The sequence below is a fragment of the Lepidochelys kempii genome, chromosome 14 (assembly GCF_965140285.1).
Source record: "Lepidochelys kempii isolate rLepKem1 chromosome 14, rLepKem1.hap1, whole genome shotgun sequence".
In the NCBI taxonomy this organism is placed as follows: domain Eukaryota; kingdom Metazoa; phylum Chordata; order Testudines; family Cheloniidae; genus Lepidochelys; species Lepidochelys kempii.
The window spans coordinates 41,351,690-41,373,090 of NC_136393.1; the positions used below are offsets into that span (position 1 = coordinate 41,351,690).

Here is a 21,401-nt window from a genome sequence, read left to right on the forward strand (position 1 = left end):
ATGGCCAGACTGTGGCTTGATACACCTTCTCTAATTGCCTCGGGACTGTGGACACACTCCGCCGACTACATGCACTTAGAGCATTTGTGTGGGGACACACACAGTCGCCTGTATAAAAACGCCTTCTACAAAACCGACTTTGAGAAATTCCACCTAATTTCATAGTGTAGACAAGGCCTTGGTTAACTGATAACTTGGACACATTTCAGCTGACTTGGTGTTTCAGTGATCATTTGAGTGAAATTGGTTACAGTGGTACATTACTGATCTAGTGTATTACTAATTTGTCTCTTTATTTCTCTAACATTGGAATGCAGAGGGGTTTTTTTATATTGCCTCTTCAGATGTGTTACATTTCTTATGATAAATAGAGCTTCTGGAAAATTTCTTCTCAAAACTGTTTTGTTTGTTTGTTATGGAAAATTGGGTTTTCAAATTAAATGAGAATTTTTCATGAAAAGTGTCTGCTTTCCCTGGAAAATGGCATGTTTTCATTTAAAAAAAAAATTGGCCAAACCCCAAAAACTTTTCAGCCAAAAACTGAAAAATATTTGGTCAAAAATCAAAAGCTTTCAGCTTCTGGTGGAAAATTTTCAGTTTTCAGCCACAACATTTTGATTGTCAATTTTTTTCACAAAAAGTCAAACATTTCTGTGAAGGAAAAATAATCCGTCATCTCTAATGTTAAATAGGGGTGTTTCACACATCTCCCTCTATTTGTCTGATGTCTCTCTGTCTGTCTGCATGTGTCTCTCTGTGTCTGTCGGTCTCTCTCTCTCTTTGCCTGTATCTTTCCCTCTGTTTCTATGGCATCTGTGGTGTATTGAAAACTGTGTTAAAATTATATGCTCTCACTTTAAACTCTCAAGGGTTCTCCTGGTCCTGCTTTCAAACCAGGGGGCTCTGTAGGGAAGCATGAGATCAGTGTCTTTCAGCAGTCAGTCTGGAAAGAGCCAGCCTAGAGCAATGTTGGGTGAGTTGGGTCTCTCTGCCATAGGGAGCAGCCTGCTTTTTCTCTCTCAGGTTTTGGTTCTTGTGCATTAGGGTTCTGGATTTTATGCAATAAAGTCATGTTCCATTGCAACCTTCCAGAGAGAGTATTTGATGTATTAATCTAACTTCCCTGTTTGTATGCTGTGAGCATAACAGTACCCAGGGCAATTCTCATAGCTTTTATCTCCCATCCCCCACCCCTTAAGACAGGGCTTGCATGCCTTTCTGTCTCCCTGACAACTCACCTCTTTCACATGGATTCTCACTCCTTTCCTCAGTTGTTTTCAAAATGTCCTTCTGGATTTCCCATAAAGTGGAAGTTCTGTGCATGTTCCTGACCCTGTAGCTGCTGGTTGTCTTCAGCAGAGCCTTTCCTCCACTGACCGGAGTGTCAGCTGAGAGCTCTCAAGAGCTGTCGGGAGGCATTGAGCACTGCATCATCTCTTTGCAGTGTTCTTCCAGATTACAAAGTAGATCAACCACACCTACTCCTCTGTCTATCCCACTTAAGGAATTTGGACCCCCAATTCCCATTAAAATAATAATAATAATTAATATATATTCAGTGCAGCCAGTCCGTTATTTAAAAATAAAATACATAGCATGTAGGATGTACATGTACACGGAATTTACAGCTCCTGATTCTGATCTCACCTGGGAAGCTGTAAAATGGGAGGATCTCTAGCAGAAATTAATATTGCAAAAAAACAGTTTGTGAGATCAGAATTAGACCTCGTGGATTTATTCATGTGAGGAAAGGCTGCAAGATCGTTATTGTTAAAGCAATTCCTTTACTCACTCTTAGCTCTGCTGACCTTTTTAGTGTGGTCTAAAACTTCCCAGTGGCTACCATCCTTTGAGGAACAGCAGATCCTTCGAGGCTCTGCTTAGCTTGAATTAATGTCCTGATTCAGCAAAGCCCTCAGGCCCAGATTTTTTAAGCTATTTGGGGTTGCTGAGCTCAGTGTTGCAACAATGCCTAACTGATTGAGGAGCCTAAATTCCATTTTAAAAAGGGATATAGGCATGGAGGAGTCTAAATCCCATTGGCTGTCAATAGAATGAAAACTCCTTGGTGCCTAAATCTGGGAAAAAGTGAGTTAGGCTTGGGCATTGTGATGCTGAGTGCCGCAGCAACTAAATAGCTTTAAAAATCTAGGTTGCCTAAATACTGTTGAAAATCCCACTAGGCGTCTATCTGCAACTTTGGGTGCCTAAATGCCTCTGGATATCTGTCCTTCTGCCCTTGCTTAAGTTGATGGGATGTTTGTGCCTTTGAAAGTCCCACCTCTGAGTTTTAGTATTTTTATTTGTACCTAGATGCACCTCATAGAGAAAGCAGAAGAGGACAATCGAACGGTCATCACAGAATTCATCCTCCTGGGGTTTGGGGATCTCCCTGAACTGCAGATCCTTCTCTTCCTAGTTTTTCTAGTGATCTACATTGTGACCATGTCTGGGAACATCCTCATCATTGCGCTAGTTGTGGCTGATCAGCACCTTCACACCCCCATGTACTTCTTCCTGGGGAACTTGTCCTGCCTGGAGACCTGCTACACCTCCGCCATCCTGCCTAGGATGCTGGCCAGCCTCCTGACTGGAGACAGAACCATTTCTGTCAGTGGCTGTTTTGCACAGTTGTATTGCTTTGGTTTTTTGGCAGCTACAGAATGCTATCTCCTAGCAGCAATGTCTTATGATCGATATTTAGCGATATGCAAACCCCTGCATTATGCAGCCCTGATGAACAGCAGGTTGTGCCTCCAGCTAGTAGGGGGGTCTTGGATAAGCGGATTCCTAACTTGTGTAATAATGATGTGTTTTATGTCACAATTAACATTCTGTGGCCCCAGTGAAATTGACCATTTCTTTTGTGATTTTTCTCCAATGCTAAAATTCTCCTGCAGTGACACGAACACGATCACACTGGTTAGTTTCATACTCACCTCCCTCGACTCGCCTTGCCCATTTCTATTAACTGTGACATCCTATGTTTGTATCATTGCTACTATCCTGAGAATCCCTTCCACCACCGGGAGGCAAAAGGCCTTTTCCACCTGCTCCTCTCACCTCATTGTGGTTACAGTTTTCTATGGGAGCCTAATGACTGTGTATCTGCTACCAAAAACCAATACACCGGTAGCCCTGAACAAAGTGTTCTCTGTCTTCTACACAGTCCTGACTCCCCTGGTCAACCCCCTCATCTACAGCCTGCGAAACAAAGAGGTGAAGGAGGCCCTGAGAAAAGTCATCAGTTAATATGATGAAGTGATATGATGAAGTTAATATCCGATGAAGTGAGCTGTAGCTCACTAAAGCTCATGCTCAAATAAATTGGTTAGTCTCTAAGTTGCCACAAGTACTCCTTTTCTTTTCGCGAATACAGACTAACATGGCTGTTACTCTGAAACCAGTTAATATATGTTGCTCAAATGAATTCAGATGGAGTCACTGATCTGTGAAGGAATCTATGTGGCTCAATGAGTAAGAAAAGTTTACATCGAGTAGGGCCCTAGCTCATGCCAATGTGAACTGCTTTGGGGAATGTGAGGACATACTACATTTTGTGATAATGACATTCCCATTCATGGCTAAAGCTGAAACTTGCTACTGCCTTAATTGGAAACCTTAACTGTCTTGCACTCTATACTCCACATGGCGACATTTGAGATTTCCGATACGTGTTTCATCTATTTCTCTGCTCTCTCTGAGTTGGGAAAATGCCATGTTTTACTTGGCACTGGCCTCAGATCCCTGTGGGTGGAATTAGCTGGTTCAAATATTTTCTCTCTCCTTGATCTCCTAGATTCCCAAAAGCTCCATAAGTTTATATCTGGGAAGATTGTACTGGACTTCCCACTCTTGTACTATATGCCATCTTGCAATGGGTAGAAGGGGCATAAGGATGTGCCTATACTGCAATGTAAGCCTAGGGTCTGCGGGACTTGAACCCGTTGGCTCAGTGGGTGTAAACCTGGGCTTGAGCGTCCACACTGCATATTAAGCTTAGGTTTAGAATTTCTGGACCCGGGCCTCATGCCAGTGCTCAGGCATCTGTGTTGCACTACGCAAACCTAAGTCAAACCAGCCTGTGCCAGGTTTCCTAGCACCCTCCCCAGCAGTAGCCGTTCTAGCCCTTTGTGATGCCCTGTGGGAAAACTTGGCTGTCCATCCCGTGGCACTTTACCGGAAGCTGTTGCATCCTGCCAAGGCATCCGGCCGAGTTGTCTTTTGAGTCTACACGTGCCCGACGGCTGGAGCCAGCAACAGGGAGGAGTCAGCGTTTGAAGCACTTGTCTTGCTTGTGCTTTCACTCCTGTTTCAGGAAACGGGCAGAGAGTCCATGAAGTGCTGGTGGACGTTTCGGGGGCATTTTCTGACCTGCTGAAGAAGGCACCTGTCGGAGGAGGAGGGGGGGTGAAACAGACCTGTCAGACTCAAACTGGCTGATGGTGCTCACGGCTCTCGGGAGAGCTGCTAATGCCCCCTGTGTAGACCGGCGCTTCTGGAGCAGGGCCACAAGCACAGACCAGTGGGACCCCATAGTCATGCGGATCTGGGATGACTAGAACTTGCTCACAAAGAAAGCTAGATTTCTGGAGCCTTGTGAGCAGCTAGCCCAGACCCTTCAGCACCATGACATATACGTGAAGGAAGCTATTCCTGTTCAAAAGTGAGTTTCTATGCCCCAGAGTCCTACAGGTCCGTTGCTAACCAGTTTGGGATTGGAAAGTTGACTGGAAGGTAAAGTGGTGGCCGAGGTTTCTGAGGCAATCAGGTGTGTGGTTTATCCAAAGGTGGGGGCATAAACAATATCCCCAAAGTAGCTGCTGGCTTGGAGAGAATGGGGTTTCCCCACTGCACTGGGGCCACTGATGGGACTCATGAGCCCATTGCTTGCCCTCCTCAAGGAGCAGGAGTACATACACTGCAAAGGGTACTACTCCATGGGTATGCAGGCCCCTGGGGACCACAGAAGCCAATTTATGGACGCCAACGTGGGCTGCACAGGAAAAGTTCATGATGCCAGGGTTTTCCGCCAGCCAGGCGTCTACCTTCATGGACAGGCCGAAACACTATTCCAGATGACAATGTCATAAATGGAGTTACTATTCCCATGGTTATTCTAGAGGATCCCATGTACCCTCTTTTGCCTGGGCTTATGAAACAGTATCCTGATCACAGAGGCCCTGGCAAAAGAAGGTTTAATTACATTCTCAGTAGGTGTAGAATGGCGGTTGAATGTGCGTTTGTCAGAGTGAAATCCTCGAGCCTGAGTCTGAGTTTGGGCTTACTTTGCAGTGTAGACATTCCCTAAGACCCTGTGCATCAGACCCTAAACAGATTAATGGCTATCAAAATAAAATAAATGATGTGAATGATTTTTGTTGACACAACCTCTTTGCTACAGCAGCAGGAGCTGGACAAAACCTTGTTATGGTTGAGTTAAAAAAATGTATTCTAACTGATGTGTGAACACACCCTTCTAGTCACATAACTGTCAGGATGAGTTAATCAGAAGCCCCTTCCCCCCGCCTAAGATAAAGAGGTGTGTGAACCTGCCCATGAATTTGGACTGAGTCGGCAGAAGGGCTTTGCTGAGAGAGAGAGAGAGACAGAGGGGAAAAAAGCCAAGCAGTAGCCCAGTGCGAGCTTAGAAAAAGTGAGTGTTTGGATCTAATGAGGTGGCTAACGAGACTTGGGGCAGTAAGCAAAGAAGCTGCTCTTTTTGTTCTTGGTTCCTCATGCATTCAGAGAAGTTGGACTTTGTACATTCCTTGTCAATAAATGAGATCAAAGAAAATACCAGACTCCATCAATTTCTACTTCCAACGGGGACATCCCCATGGCTCCAAACTTTGCCTAGTCACTCTGGTCAAAAAGGGGTAATGATACGCAGTCTTTACCCGACATGGGGATACACATTGTGTGTGGGGCAGTTTCAACCCTAATGTCCTCAGTCTCTACTCAGGGTTGTCTTGTTTTTGCAGCAGAATAGCTGAGAGTCTCTGTCTGATCCCTAGAGAAAAACAACCTGCTGCTTAGAGTAATAGGAATTATCATCATTACATATGATAACTCTGGCTATTCTTGTTAGCCATACAAATTTTCAATCCCGCTTTCATGACTACAGTCTAATCACACGTCGTGGGAAAAGGTATTTATTGGTTCAGAATTTGCCATCTTTTAATTTTATTGTATGTCCCTGTGACGTTTCTCGTGGGTGCCTGGGGTTGTGCGGCACCCACTGCCACCTGCCCTTAGCATGGGGAAGCCAAGTCTGTGCCTGCCGGGGGTCAGCTCCCCAAATCCACTGGTCATGGGTGACACAAGCACTCCCTTCTAGGCCTCTGCAGGCCCCGCTGTTACTGTACAGGTTAGCGACAGGCTCACTCCAACACCTGAGCCAGGTCCACCTCAGATCATGGCTCTGCTTGACACACAGCACTAAGAAATGGTTACAGTCAAAAGAAGTCTGACGTTATTTACCAAACCACAGAGAGTCAAGTAGCAGCAAGTAAAAGTATTGGGAACAAATGGTTACATATAAAACAAAATCATACCCTGCGTTCTGGAGCCCAGACTTGATTAACAAGAGACTCTCACGTCTTGCAGAATATTGCTCACCCCAAAATGCTTGCAGAGCATTACAGCTAGCCTTGGCCATGACCCAGGTTTCCTGAAGCAAATACACTGTCAGTTGCCTCCCAACTGAAGGATTTAGTGTTTTTCTTTGCCTAGTATAGATATATAACGCCTTAAATATTATCCGTACATACATTTTGCAGTGATTATGATGACCAGTGGGCAGCTGGCTCTTCGTAATCTCACATGTCACCCTTTGGTATTATGCAGATATCCAACCCAATGGATCCCTGTAAAAACCCTATCCCCCTGATCCTTTGCTCTCTGCCACTTGGCACCAAAGGGGTTCCTGGGTCACAGTCCCCTTGTTCTTGTGTTATGAGACAGGGAGAGCAGAAGGGCCTAATCTACCGCCTCTAGACCATTAATTATTTTATACACTTAAGTCTCCTCTGACCCATTGCTCCTCTGACCCAGATGTTAGTGATTTGAGATTCACCACTTCTTGTGCTACATCCCCCCTCTTCTGAAGCTGGCCTGCGCCGACATCTACCTGAACAAGGTGGAGATATTTGTGGTGGTCATGTTGGTGGTCATGGCCCCTGGCCTGCTGATCCTTGTGTCTTATGCCCACATCATCCTCAAGATGTCTTCTGCTGAGGGAAGGCGCAAAGCCTTCTCCACCTGCTCCTCACACCTCGTGGTGGTGACTGTATTCTATGGATCGGTGAGTGTTATCAATTTCTGACCCAAGTCAAGTTATGGAGGGGGCAGAGACAGGCCATTCGGCCTGGTGTACATTGTCCTCATGCCTGTGCTGAACTCCGTTATCTACAGCCTGAGGAGCAAAGAGGTGCAGGCGGCCTTGAGAAGAATGCTGGGGAGAAAAAAAGTGTGCTACCGTCCAGTATCCTTGCTGATGGTACCTTGCACTGTAGAGCGCTGAGTTCTTCTCACAACTCCCACAATTTGGGCAAGTCATTTTGGGTGAATAGAGTTTCTAGGTGCTACCGTAATAAAACTGACACAACCTCTTGACCCTGACTGTGCCTGCCGGGGGTCAACGCCCCATCTCCACCGACCAAGGGCAACACATGTGTGACGATGTGACGCAGAAGAGAGAGGGAGGTGTTGACCTGGGAATGTGCACTGGGGATGGGAGACCTGAGAGCCTGTGACCTGAGCCAGGAGGGGGAGTGGGAGGTGACACCTCTGCCCGAGAATGTGAACAGAAGCTGCAGAAGGGAGCTTGCTGGGGGGGTTTAGTTTCAGTTTGGGGCTGGGTGGAGGAACGCAGGGAACCCCAGGGCTGGGGTCTAAGCTCCCTGTTGACCCAGAAGGACTTGACTGAGGGGTCCTGGTTGTCCCCACAACCCCTGTTTTGGACTGTGTTCCTGTTGTCCAATAAACCTTGCATGTTACTGGCTGGCAGAGAGTCTCAGTGAATCCCAGGAAGAGGGGTGCAGGGCCTGGACTCCCCCACACTCCGTGACATTAATACAGAGCTCCCCCCACAGTCCGGAGAGGGGGAAAGGGGGGGACAGAGCCCCCCCACAGACCGGAGAGAGGGAAGGGGGGGGACAGGAACCCTGCCACAGCACGGAGATGGGGAGGGGGGAACAGGGGCCCCCACAGCCCGGAGAGGGGGAAAGGGGGGGACAGAGGCCCCCCGCAGCAGGGAGAGGGGGACACAGCCCCCCCCCACAGCCCGGAGAGGAGAAAGTGATGATACAGAGCACCCCCCACAGCCCGGAGAGGGGGAAGGGGGGGACAGGGGCCCCCCACAGCATGGAGAGGGGGAAGGGGGACATTTGCCACCCCCACAGCCCAGAGAGGGGGAAAGGGGGGGGACAGAGGCCCTCCCCAGTAGGGAGAGGGGGAAGGGGGTGACAGAGCCCCCCACCACAGCTCGGAGAGGGGGAAGGGGGGGACAGAGCCCCCCCCAGCAAGGAGAGGGGGATGGGGGGACAGAGCCCCTGCCCACAACCCGGAGAGGGGGACGGGGGGGACAGGAGCCTCCCCACAGCCCAGAGAGGGGGAAGGGGGGACAGGGCCCCCCCTACAGTCTGCGGAAGGGGAGGGGGGGAAAGGAGCCATGCCCCACAGCCTGGAGAAGGAGCAGGGAGGGGACAGAGGCCCCCCCACAGAAGGGAGAGGGGGAAGGGGGGACAGGAGCCTCCCCAAAGCCCAGAGAGGGGGTGGGGAGGGACAGAGGCCCCCGGAGCAGGGAGAGGGGGAAGAGGGGGACAGGAGCCCCCGCACAGCCCGGAGAGGGGGCAGGGGGGACAGAGGCCCCCCCAGCAAGGAGGGGGGGATGGGGGGACAGAGCCCCACAACAGCCCAGAGAGGGGGAAGAGGGGTTACAGGCCCCCCCCCACAGCCCTGAGAGGGGGAAGGGGGGACAGGACCCCCCCCCACAGCCTGTGGAAGGGGAGGAGGGGGAAGGAGCCATCCCCCACAGCCTGGAGAAGGAGCAGGGAGGGGACAGAGGCCCCCCCACAGAAGGGAGAGGGGGAAGGGGGGGACAGGAGCCTCCCCAAAGCCCAGAGAGGGGACGGGGGAGACAGAAGCCCCCGCAGCAGGGAGAGGGGGAAGGGAGGGACAGGACCCCCCAACATAGCGTGCAGAGTGGCAAAGGGGGGGACAGGGCCCCCCCCCACAGCTCAGAGAGAAGGAAGGGGGGGACAGGGCCCCCACACACACCCCGGAGAGGGGAAAGTGGGGGGACAGGGGCTGCCCTCTAAAGCCTGGATAGGGGGAAGGGGGAGACAGAGGCCCTCCTCCAGCAGGGAGAGGGGGAAGAGGGGGACGGGGCTCCCCCCACAGCCCGGACTGCGGTAAAGGTTAGACAGAGCCCCCCCCACAGCCCAGAGAGGGGAAAGTGGGGGACAGGGCCCCCCAACCTGGAGAGAGGAAAGGGGGGGAAGAGGCCCCCCCAGCAGGGAGAGGGGGAAGAGGGGACAGGAGCCCCCTCCACAGCCCGGAGAGAGGGAAGGGGGGGACAGGGCCCCCCCACAGCCAGGAGAGAGGGAAAGGGGGGGACAGGGCCCCCCCCACACCCCGGAGATGGGGAAGGGGTGATAGAGAGCCCCCGCAGCAGAGAGAGGGGAAAAGGGGGGACAGAGCCCCCCCACAGCCCAGAGAGGGGGAACGGGGGGACAGGAGCCCCCCTACAGCCCAGAGAGGGGAAAGCGGGGACAGGGGCCCCCCTCACAACCTGGGGAAGGGGAAAGTGGGGGACAGCAGGGAGAGGGGGAAGAGGGTGACAGAGCCCCCCTCTCACAGCCCGGAGAGGGGGAAGGGGGTACAGGAGCCCCCCCTACAGCCTGGAGAGAGGGAATGGTGGGGGACAGAGCCCCCCCCCAGCCTGGAGAGGGGGAATGGGGTGGGACAGGGCCCACCCCCCACAGCCCGGAGAGAGGGAAGGGGGGGACAGAGGCCCCCCCCAGCCCAGAGAAGGGGAGGGAGATGGAGAGAGGACAGAGGCCACCCCCTCAGCCCGGAGAGGGGGAAGCGGGGGACAGAGGCTGCAGGATGGTGCCTGCTTAGGGGGGTTTAGTTTCAGTTTGGGGCTGGGTGGAGGAACACAGGGAACCCCAGGGCTGGGGTCTAAGCTCCCTGCTCCCCAGAAGCACTTGACTGAGGAGTTCTGGTTGTCCCCACAAGGTCCGTTTGGGGCAGTGTTCCTGTCGTCCAATAAACCTTGCGTGTTACTGGCTGGCTGAGAGTCTCGGGGAGCCCCAGGAAGAGGGGTGCAGGGCCCGGACTCCCCCACATGCCCTGACATCATCGCTCCCCGCAGCCTGGAAGTCGGCAGCATTCCCAGGAACCGGAGCTCCCCGCAGTGTGTGACAGGGACGGGGACCAGGCCCAGGGGACCAGAACCAGGAATCGAGACCCAGCCCTGGAGAATGGGGAAGGAGACCTGCTAATGGAGGACAGACGCTTCACCCAGGAACCCAGAGAAAGGGATCCATTAGGTGGGGACACGGGTGTGGCCCAGGAAACTGGAGGAGCATTGCTAATCCTCCCGGGTGACTGGGAGTCTGCAGGAATTAAAGATTAATTTTTAATGAAAGATTATGGCATGTGATAAAATCTTCAGGAATACGTCCAGTTAAAATTGGCAACCCTAAACCACAGTGGCGGGGAGGGACCCATTAAATGGAGACAGACTTGGGCTGGGGAACCAGCTAGAAGAGCTGATCCCTCTTACAGTGCCCCTCAATGGTGAGGACTAGGCTGGGCGAAACTTTTCATCTAAACCAATTTGAGGTGAAAAATGCAGATTCAGCAGTTTGCGAATTCGTATTCGGTCTGCTGAATTGTTCACATCCAGACCCTCCCCCCAGTTCTTAACAAGTCGAAGCATTTCGTTTAGATACTTTCCAAACAAACCATTTTGATTTTTCAGCTTGAAACAATTTTTTGTTTAAAAAAGTCCTTCAGTTTTATTTTAAAAATTCAAAAAGTTACAACCCTTGAAATGTCCCTGGGTCTTTTTGTTGTTGTTGTTTTAAAAAAAATTTTGGTTCATCAAAAATTTGTAAAAATTTTAGATTTGTTCAACCTGAAACCAGTTTTTTTCCGTCTCTTTTTTTGGAATTGCCAGTGACCAAAAAATTCTGTTTGCCCAGCTCTAGGGGTGGGTGAGGATTTTAGCGGTTATATTGTGGGTCTCTGAGTCTCCTTGTTGCTCAAAGTTTTCTTACTGTAACAAATTAATTTGGGATGAGGGCAGAATGGGCAAAATCTTCCTAAAAGTGGGAGGGCTGCTGACAGCAAAAATGTGGCCTAGCCCCTGTGCCACCCCTTCTCCTCGAGGTCCTGCACCCTCAAACCTCCCCTTTCCCTGGGGCCCCCCCTCACACTGCCTTTCTCTCTAAGCTCCCACTTCACGCCACCCCTTGCCCCCAAACCCCCCCCCCACACACACTCCCTTCTCTCCTCACTCATCCAGTCGCTCACACTTATGGCCAGTAAAAAGTGGTGGGCCCTGGTCTCCCCTGTTCCGGCTCCCCTGGATGAGAGTGGGAGAGGATGAAGAACTCCTTTCAAATATAACTCCCCTCCCCACCTCAAAAAAGCAAAATTTTCAAAAAGCAACTCCCCCGCCACCCACCATATGCTTCAAACTTATTTGCAAATGCTTTTAATTATTTAATTATTGTTTAGTTTTGGTGGGAAAAACTCCACGTTCTCTCTCAAGTGGGCAGAGAAATCCAAAATGTTTTTTTTTTAAAAAAGGAACTTCTTTCAAATGATCAATGTAATGCAAAGTGGCATTTTTAGTTAAAAGGTTGCATTGTGAGTGTAAAACCATTCTGAACCAGCTCTGTTACTGTATAACAGGATGAGTTTATTTTTCGTGGTGCATTGTTTGGGCCAGGTTCCACGTGGTATTTCAGTTTTTGCACAGCTCTTCTCTTCTTGCGTCTGCACCTCTCATAAACAGTGGCCTTAATCTCGGCCCCGGAAACACTTACGTGCATGTTTAACTTTAATTACTGCTGTGAATAATTCCATTTCAATGGGACAACTCTGAGGTCGGGATTACGCTACGGCCCTATATCAGTGTAACTACGTCACTCATTTGTTTAATTTTCTTTCTTTTATGTGTGAAAGTTATTGAGAGCTTAAAGCAGGTAAAATACATGAACAGGTTCGGACACTCCAAGTTTGTCAGTGCAAAGTGACAGCAGAGATGAGGTATCTGCTAGTTTTCCATAAGTCTCTCAGGGTTATCCAGGATAACTTTGGGGATCTCTGTCGTGCATCGGGAATGCTCCCTGAAAGTGTCCAAACAGCTCAGAGATACAGAACCATTCCCTGGATCCATTCTTATAGCTGTCTTCCCCGGAAAGCAGTCTGGCAAGCGTTCCTGTCAGCTCTTTGCTAAGTTATCTGCCAAAACCCTAGAGTTTTCAGGTGCCTAAGTAGCCCCTGGAATCATGGTGAACTTATCCTCCCCTCCACCATCAAAATTTGAAATGGTGCCCCTGAGTGCACGGTACCCTACCGTGCTCCCCCATAGGAGCTGCATTAACCGGCAACTCTGCAAGTTATCTGCATGCCTCTGCAAGTGATCCCCATGCCTCTCCATTTCCTTGGCCACATGGATCCTATCCCCATGCTGGTGGCTAATCCAGAAAAAGAGGGAAAGAGCTCACCACTGCGACCACCTGAGGGAGGTGTTGGGGTAAGATCAGCTGGTCAAAGCAGGCAATAGGGACAGAATCAGAGACTTGAAGCTCCTCGAGTGACCTCTGACTTTTCTAGACCTGCCCTTCAATCAGACACAGCGAATGTAAAGTTGAATGTGATAGTAACTAGACCCATTCTAAACCCTTCACCACACAAGAAAAAGCCCTTAGGATTCATCATGAACTATTTATTTCTCCTCCCCTGGCTCCCTGCAGCCACCAGCCACCTTGGCGCTTTTTCTCGTCTGTCCCAGGCTGGGCTCACTCGATTGCAGGAGCTCAGCGGAGGGTCCAGCTTTGCTCTTTCGCTGCCATTCTTCACGACTTTGGGTGGCTGCATTTGCAACTGAGCAGCCTGATGGAAACACTGAGTCCTCTGTCTCGGCAGGCAGGCCCAGCCGCGAAAGCCAAAGACTCCCTGAGAACAGGGGGAGGTTCGCCTGAACTCTCAGGAGTGGAGGCTGGGCCGAAATGGTAGGGTTACCATATTTGAACTTTCAAAAAAGAGGACACTCCGGGGTGGGGGTGGGGGGGAGTTGTAGCCCTGCCCCCTATCTACTCCCTCCCACTTCCTGCCCCCTGACTGTCCCCCACAGAACCGCGAACCCATCCAACCCCCCCTGCTCCTTGTCCCCTGATTGCCCTCTCCCAGGACCCTGCCCTCTATCTAAGCCTTCCTTCTCCCTGTCTCCAACTGCCCCCTCCTGAGACCCCCCACCCTAACTGCCCCCCTAGAACTCCACCCCCTCCTGTCCCCTGACTGCCCCACCCCCTATCCGCACCCCTGCCACCTGACAGACCCCCCCGGTCTCCCACACCTATCCAACCGCTCCCTGCTGCTCAGAGCAGTGTGTCTGGGGTGCGGAGCCAGACACAGTGCCGTGCTCCCCCACAGAGCGCGCAGCTCCCCCCCCCCTCCCGCCCCCAGAGTGCTGCATTGGGAGGGAAATCCCGGACCTTTTGAGAGTTTTACAGATTCCTCCCGGAGGGCGATTGAAAACCCCAAAAGCCGGACATGTCCGTGAAAATCTGGACGCATGGTAACCCCACCACAGGGACTCCAGGATCTGCAGCTGCTGCCACCTCTATGGTGAATCCTCCGACTCATCACCAACCAGCTCTTCCCCATTCTGCCACCCGGCCCCACAGTCTGACCGTGCAGGAGAACAGAAACCCTTTGGGACAGCAGGAGAGTCTCCTCAATGCCGCACTCTTTGCATGGCTTCCCGCGGTCACCGGGAAACACGACTACCCTGCCCCAGGAGTCTCTCAAGGAGCTGCCGGCGCAGTCACTGGGCACCCACTCGTCATGGTCTCGGGCAGTGGCGAGCTGAGCAGACCGTCCCTTCTGTGACTTCCTGAATTGCTGTCAGGACTGATTCTCCTCTGCGCTAGGGAGAGACCCGAGGAAAAGCAGCTGTGGTGGGGGAGGGGGCAAGACAAGCTCTCCCCCTGAGCCCTTGAATAGTAGGCAAGCAGGACACTGGGAGCCAAGGGATCAGTGTGTCTTGCTGGGAGAGCAGAGCTGGAGAGCAGAAAAGGGCACTGGAGGAATTGTCAAAAAGTCAGTGTCATGGCCAGGTCATGGGCAGCCAGACCTAGTGGTCAGGGGCAGAGTCCACACTCACAAGACAGGAGTCGAGAGTCAGCTGGGTCAGGACACTGGAAGAGCAGAAGCAAAAGACCAAATCAGCACCTCAAGTCAGATGAGTCACCCCCCGAGTCCGGAGGCCAGGATATCAAGCCTGGGGAGTGGGAGCAGGAACAGACGGTCCAGAGCCGGGGAGGAGCTCGGGTGTTCAGACAGCTCCTTGTTCCTGCTGCTGGTTTAAGGAGGTCCCGGGGGACGATTAGCTGCTCTGGGACTCTGCCAATGGGCCTCAGGGATGGAGCCTCAAACTGGGTCTGGACTTTGTCAGTCCTAGGTAAGCAGTTTTTCGTAGGCTTCCAGGTGGCGTGCTGGAGGGTGGCTGCTCCCAGGAACCCTGCACACCCGGGTTAATGACCCAGGGGTCATGACAGTGAGTGATCTCTCCCCGCTCAAACCTCCTGCACGAAACAGTCTCCAGGGTCCCGGACGCATCCTCTGAGAATACGAAAACACAGTCATGAGGACAAATAGGCTGTGGAACAGGAGCCCCCTCTTTGTTGCAACAGCCCCAAGTGCCCAGAAGAGTGGACGGTTCTACCTCCAGGACATGCCTGGGATCTTCCATCTAAGCCTCACTGGGACCCCTGTTGCTTGGTCTGACAGGATGAAATCATCTGTCCCCACTGCTCCCTGCGCTGGGCTGGCTGCAGCACACATCTGTGTAAGAGGCTGGGCCAGAGAGATGTTACAGTCAGGGTCCAGGCAGCCCAGAAGAAGAACAGAGGGTTTGAAACCAGAAGACGGAGCAATCAAATCCACGCATTCGACAGAGAAGTTTTCTACCCTACAGGGACATCAAAGAAGGTCTGTTAGGAAAGCTGAGATGTTAGTCTGGAACCTGCTAAGGCAAAGATTGTGACTTGGTAAGATTCAGTTTTAATCACTGTAAAGTGTGTTGTGTTTTGTTTGTCTGTTTGAAATTTGTCTCTTTCTCTTGCTCAGTGTCACTTAAATCTCTTCTTTGTTACTGTGCTTCCCAAAGCACCTCAGTGTTGTGTGTTCGAGTGAAGCGTGAGTGTCACCGCTTTCTCGCTGCGCTAGCAACCCTGCTGATACTCACTCTTGCAATTTGTTGGCCGGGAACTCAGCTCCCACAACCAGGTGACTGTCCTTTAGTCCACTCCTTCCTGGGTCGCGCTCCTTCCAAACAAAGTCCAGCAATGTCTTGAACAAAAACAAGGCCTTCCACCCTTGTGGGCAGCTCTTCCTCGGCCTGATTTCGGCTTGGCCTGCCCTTCTTGGGTTTCTTCTATGTCCTCTTCCTTAGGGACGGTGAGAGAACCCAGTCCTCCCTGGACTCCAGGTTTTGGCCCGAGGCCGTCTACTGAACAGCTCGGTCTGCTTCTGTACTTTTGCTGCTGTTCTCCCTTCTTTCCTCTCAGGTGGGGCTCACTTGGTCATCAACTTGGCCTAGCCCCAGGCTTGGCAGCCACAGGCCAAGCCACCCTGTTAGATAGCCTCCTCCTTCAAATCTGGTCCAGCCCGGCTGACATGTTTGCTGAGAGGATGGTGAAACCCCATTGCTGATCAGAAGGAGGTCAGAGTCTGTTCTCTAGGAGCTGAAGGTCCGCTTGCCCTGCTGCGGGAAGTGGAGCTGGAGAGCGGAGATGTTATGTGAAAGAGACTGCGTGGTAGACTTGGAGACTGAGGGATGGGAGCCTCCTCCCAGAAACGCTCCCAGGAGAACAGGTTTGAGGAGTTCTCTGGGGAGCCTCTTGCTAGGAAAAAAACAAGGGTGGCACATTGACGGAGATGTCTCTGTCCCAGGGATGGGGGAAGCTCCCAGCCAGGCTATGCGGCAGGGATCCCATTTCTCCCCCAAGAAACCCAGATGCCCAAAGAACTCAATGGCTCTTACCTCCATGAGGGAGCGGGCTCTTCCCTCTCAGCCTCTTTGAGAACCACCACAGCTTTGTTTCCTAGGACAAGGGACCTGTCCCCACTGCTCCCTGAGGTGGTTCAGCTTCTGACTGCATCCATCTGGGAGGCTGTCACACACCCCAGGGCCTAGAAGACAGGGTGGGAGGAGGCTCCTATTCATAACAGACTCTGAGAGCCCAGAGAAGGGCCAAAGTAAGAATAAAGGGCAGGAGATGAAGCTAGTCCTGAGCCTCTGTCCCATCCTCACCTCCTCAAAGGTGGAGCTTCCTGAGCTTCAGTTGGGCAGACAGTCTGTAGCCCTGACACAAAGGTCCTTCTGCGCCATATGTGGCAGGAAGGTCTCTGCCTGGGAGCACGGGGAATGGGATGGGGGTGAGATCAAGGAAAGAGGGGAGGGATATGGGTGTGAAGGAAAGAGCTCCTGCCTCAGATGAAGGAATTTGGGGGGCCGAGGGAAGGAGTAGAGCTGGGAGGGGAGAGAGTTTCTGTGAGTGCCGGGGCCTCCATTTCTGCTTCCACTAGCTCCCCATTTACAGTGAGACAGAGCAGTACCTGCAGCAGGGAGCGGGACTTGCTGAACAGGGAGGGGAACCTTGAAGAGCATCAGACGAGCCACAGCCCTTGCAGCGCCTCGGGCATCCGGTGCAAGTGCCGGATGATGTGAAGCTGGCCCATGACCTTGGCTGTGACATCCTCATGCTGCAGGGGAACGAGAACATGTCAGAGACTGAGACACTCCCCAGGAATCAGGGAGGATGAAGGGCACCTGGAACCAGCGCCATCATTTCCACCCAGCAGCTGCTCATGTCTGAGTGGTGGATTCACCCTCCTGACCCCCAGGCTGGAGGCTTGCTGTCCTCTCTAGTGACCTCCAGTGCCAACCCCCCTCCTTGTCGGGTGAGCTCCTGCCACTTCCCCATCAGTGCCCCTGACAGCTGTTCCACCTCCAACCCACCTGGGGACACCGCTCAAGTTCGGAGAACCCTCTCCTCCACCCCCACCTCCATCCCCACCCAGGTAGGGCAGGGAGGGGGCTCTACAAGGGTGGCGGGGGGAGGGAGGGATTCTGGCAGCAGTGAAGTGGGATGGGGAGAGCTTGAGACCTTTCCCCAAGACACCCCAGTGCCAAAACCTGAAACCACAGGATGGCAGCCCTGGGGAACGGGACAGGTCAGCAGCCCCTGACGACTGAATCCTCCCAATCTCTCAAGAGCGGGTCCAGCCCGACCAGCAGCAAGACCAGCTTCCCACGCCCATGTGCCTCAGTCAGTCACCATCACCAATCAGTCCTTGGCCTCCCAGGATGCCAGGGATGGGAGCAACTCTCGATGGTGGCTCGGGTGACATGGACACTAGGCCGTGGGGAAATGGGTGCAGCTCTGTGGGGCAGGAAAGGTTCCCAGAGGGCACTTAGGGGACTCAACTGTCCTTCCCAGGAGTGATAGCAGAGCACCACATCCGAAGAACAGAAGTCCATGAAGGCCAGAAGTCCCCACTAGGCTCCTTGCTACCAGGCCAGCGAATGGCGAGAGGATGGGAAGAAGGCCCTGGGCCCCACCCCAAGCTTCTGAGTCGAATGCAGCTGCTTACTGTGTCCCCCATCAGTTGCTGGGCTTCCCCCAGGAGGGAGTAGACCAGCACCAGCCCAGCCTGGCTGACACGCAGCAGGGGGTCGTGGATGGCCAGCAATGCTGTCTGTACGAAGGATCTTCTCTGCCCGACGGAGAAGAATTTTCCAAAGACCTAAAACCAAGAGGACATGAGGCTCGAGCAGATTGCCCAGAGCCAGCCTCCAAGTCCTGGCGGTACAATGGCATCTCGTGCCCCAAAGGGTGGGGAAGAGAGCTGCTGTGGCCAAGGCACTTCATTCCCTAGGAGGCTTTCAGGGTCCCAGGGCTCAGGGAAGCCCCTTTATTAAAAGGTGGCAGATGCTGAGGGACCAAAGCCTCCAGTGGCTCTTTCGGGAAGGCAATTTATGGCAGGGGCCAGGATGGGCTGGAAATGGATCTCTAATGTGTGTGAGCAGGCCCACTCTGCTGTGCAGGGCACAGAGATGACAGGGGACCCTGTCTTGCTTCCAGCACAGAGATCTCCTCCACCTCAGCGGCTAGAGGAGTGTGCGTGTGTTGTTACGGGAGGAGGGGGTTGGAGCTGACAGACCAAAGGTCTCTTCCCCCAGCTAAGTGACTCCTGGCCCAGTCCCAGTGTGGGACCTTTAGCACCAGCGTGTCCCACTGGTTGCTGGATGAGGAACTCTGAGCTGGAAATAAGGAGCGGGCTCTTTTCCTGTCTCCAGGAGGCATCCACTGAAGGGAACCCAGCCAGCCCCACTCCCTGAGCTGTGTCATGCCCTGGCACAGTGCCCTTACCTCCCCCACTCTGGCTGTGTTCTTGTAGCCCAAGAGCCTGCTGTCCTGGTGCCAGTCATAGCACCAGAGATCTTCCGCCTCATGTATGGTCAGGCCTGGAAGAGAGAGAGAGAGAGAGAGACTTTTCTCCTCATTCTGGTTGCAGTTTCTGTGTCCTTCCAGTCCCATTGGTGGCTGCACAGTGGAGTGGAGAAGAACAGAGGCAGAGAGAGACTTGTCCTCCAGCTGGGGTCAGTCTGAGAGAAATGGTCTGGGGTCCCATTATCCACCTGTGGTCACTCTCAGTCCCCTATTGGGTTCCGTGTCCCAGCTGGGTTCCTTACCCCTCTGTTGGAGCAGCAGCTGGTAGAGCCGGTAAGTCCCCTCCCTGGCCTGCCGGCTGATGTCCTTGTCTGGATCGCTGACCAATAGAGCCAGCTGGGCCACATGGCGACCCATCTGAGGGAACTCAGCTGAGATCTAATGGAAGGGAGAGCAGAGGGGACTCCATCAGCATTTTTCTGTCATCTCCTTGTCCCCCCTGGGCCAGAGGGCTCCTTCCTCTTAGCCCCTCTGCAGGAGATGCTGGGGGAGAGGAGCTTGAGATCGACCCTTCATTTGCTCTGCTGCCAAGGGAGCCCGCAGCTGCTTTGGGATGCCAAGCAGGGGCTGGAGCATGGGCCCCTTAAAGGCCCAGGGACAACACTGAACCAGGACAAGAAGAACTTGACATAAGCCTAGCTCAGTCCTGCTCTGACTCTGCCTCCCCATGAAGAACCCTCCTAACCCACAGCCCCGGCAGCAGCAGCAGATCCTGCAGCCCGCTGGAGCCAGCCCGCCTCCGCCTGGAGCCAGCAAGCTGGGCTCGGAGCCCACTTACATCAAACTCAGGGAGGGTGACTGTGTATCTCAGCAGGGCTGTGCTGCTCCTGATAGCCCTGGCTCGCTCCTGCGACACCCTGGACACGACCCAGAGGTTGACATGCTGTGGGGAAAGGAGGCAGGTCAGACTCAGTGGCCAGCTGCTCCTGCTTTGCAAATGAGCCCCATGCCCCCAGCCCCAGGGGCCTGAGACATTCTGCGCAGGGGGGAATAGCTGAGTCCTTGATGGCAGAGCTTTAGAAGGGGATTCTTTCCCCCAGGACGCAGCTTGTACCCTTCAGGTCACAACTTCTCAGCGTCTCTCTAGATAGGGACAATGTTCTGGGTCGGGGCTGGTCCCATCCTCCCAGAACTCCTGATTCCTGAACAGTTCACCAGAAAGAAGACTGAACCCTCGGCCCTTCCCTGCTACGCAAATCCTTGGGGGGATGTAGGGAGTGACTGAGAGCACAATCCCCCCAGGAATTTCAGAGCACATCAGAGGGAAGGGCTGATTCCCTGGGCTCCCCCTCTTTCTCTAGGAAGGAGCATGTGCCTCTTCTCTGAGAACCATCTCCCGAATCTGATGGGCTCTGTGTGTTGAAGGGGTGGGGGAAGGGTGGGTTTTCAGACTCTCACTCCCCAAGACAAGCAGGAGCCGTGTGCTAAGTGCTCAGCAGAACCAGGCAGAGCTCTGGCTTGGAGCCCCAGCTCCTTCCTCTGTCCCTCAAGAAGGAAGGACCTGACACTACATTGCACTGACCTCCCCAACCAAGGACGGCCCACTGGGGACCCAGCTAGGAGGACAGAGTAGAAAATGCATCTTCCAGTCTCTCCTTACCAGTCCCCCAAAGAGTTACAGTAAAATGGGGCTCACCTCCAAGATGAAGTAGAGCCTGTCTGTGTCTGGGGACTCTGCCAGCAGGTTCCCCAGCATGGCATCCAGGACCTCTGGGATGACTTTGTGCAGAGCCTGCAAAGCATGGGTCAGAGTTAGGGAACCTGGGCCTACACGTGCCACAGGATGGGAAGAGGGGTCTCTGGGAAGCACTGGGGAGACTCCCAAACACAGCTCCCAGCCTCTCTCCTTCACATCGCACTGCAGGCAATTTGCAAGAATTGATGACCCCTGGACCTTTAATCCATGAGCTTAGCAGGTCTCTGCAGAGGGCCTTGTAGGCAGAAGAGTATGAAACAGCCAAGTTGCTATGGATGGAACCTGGGCTTCTGGGCAAAACACAGCTTATGGAAGAAAGAAAGAAAGAAAGAAAGAAAGAAAGAAAGAAAGAAAGAAAGAAAGAAAGAAAGAAAGAAAGAAAGCAATCCCCCAGGGAGGGGTAATCTCTTCCCTGCTGGAGGGAAGGATCCAACCCTGCAGCTTGTTCCATCTCCGCTACCCCACCCCTAAATCTGGAGCTCCAGCGAATCAAGGGAGTAGGGACCAAGGACTACTCTGGAAGAGGAGGAGGATGGAGGAGGAGGAGGTACCTGGATGCCGGTGGTGTCCTTCTCCGTGCCCAGGGTGAAGACGGAGTGAAGGGCAGCTCGCAAGAGGTGGGTCTCTAGGGCTGGCTCCAGGGCAGGTTTCATGGTGCTGGCAAGAGAGAGGAGCTGGTATTAGACTGTGCAGTATGGGGGTGGGACTGTCGCCAACACGGACACCAAGCCACAGGGATAGAGGCACAGGCTGGCGAGAACGGAAACTGAGGCACTTAGCTAGGGAATGACAAGGCCAAGGTGTCCCAGACAGACAGTGGCAGGACAGGAATAGCTCCTGTTCCCTGGAGCCTGCTGCCCCTCCTGTATCTGAGCCCGGGAGTGAGCCCCTCCCCAAGGCCCCTGTCATGTGATGGGAGTGAAAAGAAGAGCCCCGCCAGG

The 21,401-nt window shown here is 53.0% G+C and overlaps 1 protein-coding gene across 1 annotated transcript; it reads left to right on the forward strand.

Moving 5' to 3' along the window:
* The first annotated feature begins 2,313 nt into the window (after positions 1–2,313).
* On the forward strand, positions 2,314–3,252 carry LOC140904642 (olfactory receptor 2AP1). Its single transcript, XM_073327072.1, has one exon. It carries the CDS (start codon positions 2,314–2,316, stop codon positions 3,250–3,252), a length of 939 nt encoding a protein of 312 aa, XP_073183173.1.
* The last annotated feature ends 18,149 nt before the right edge of the window (positions 3,253–21,401 follow it).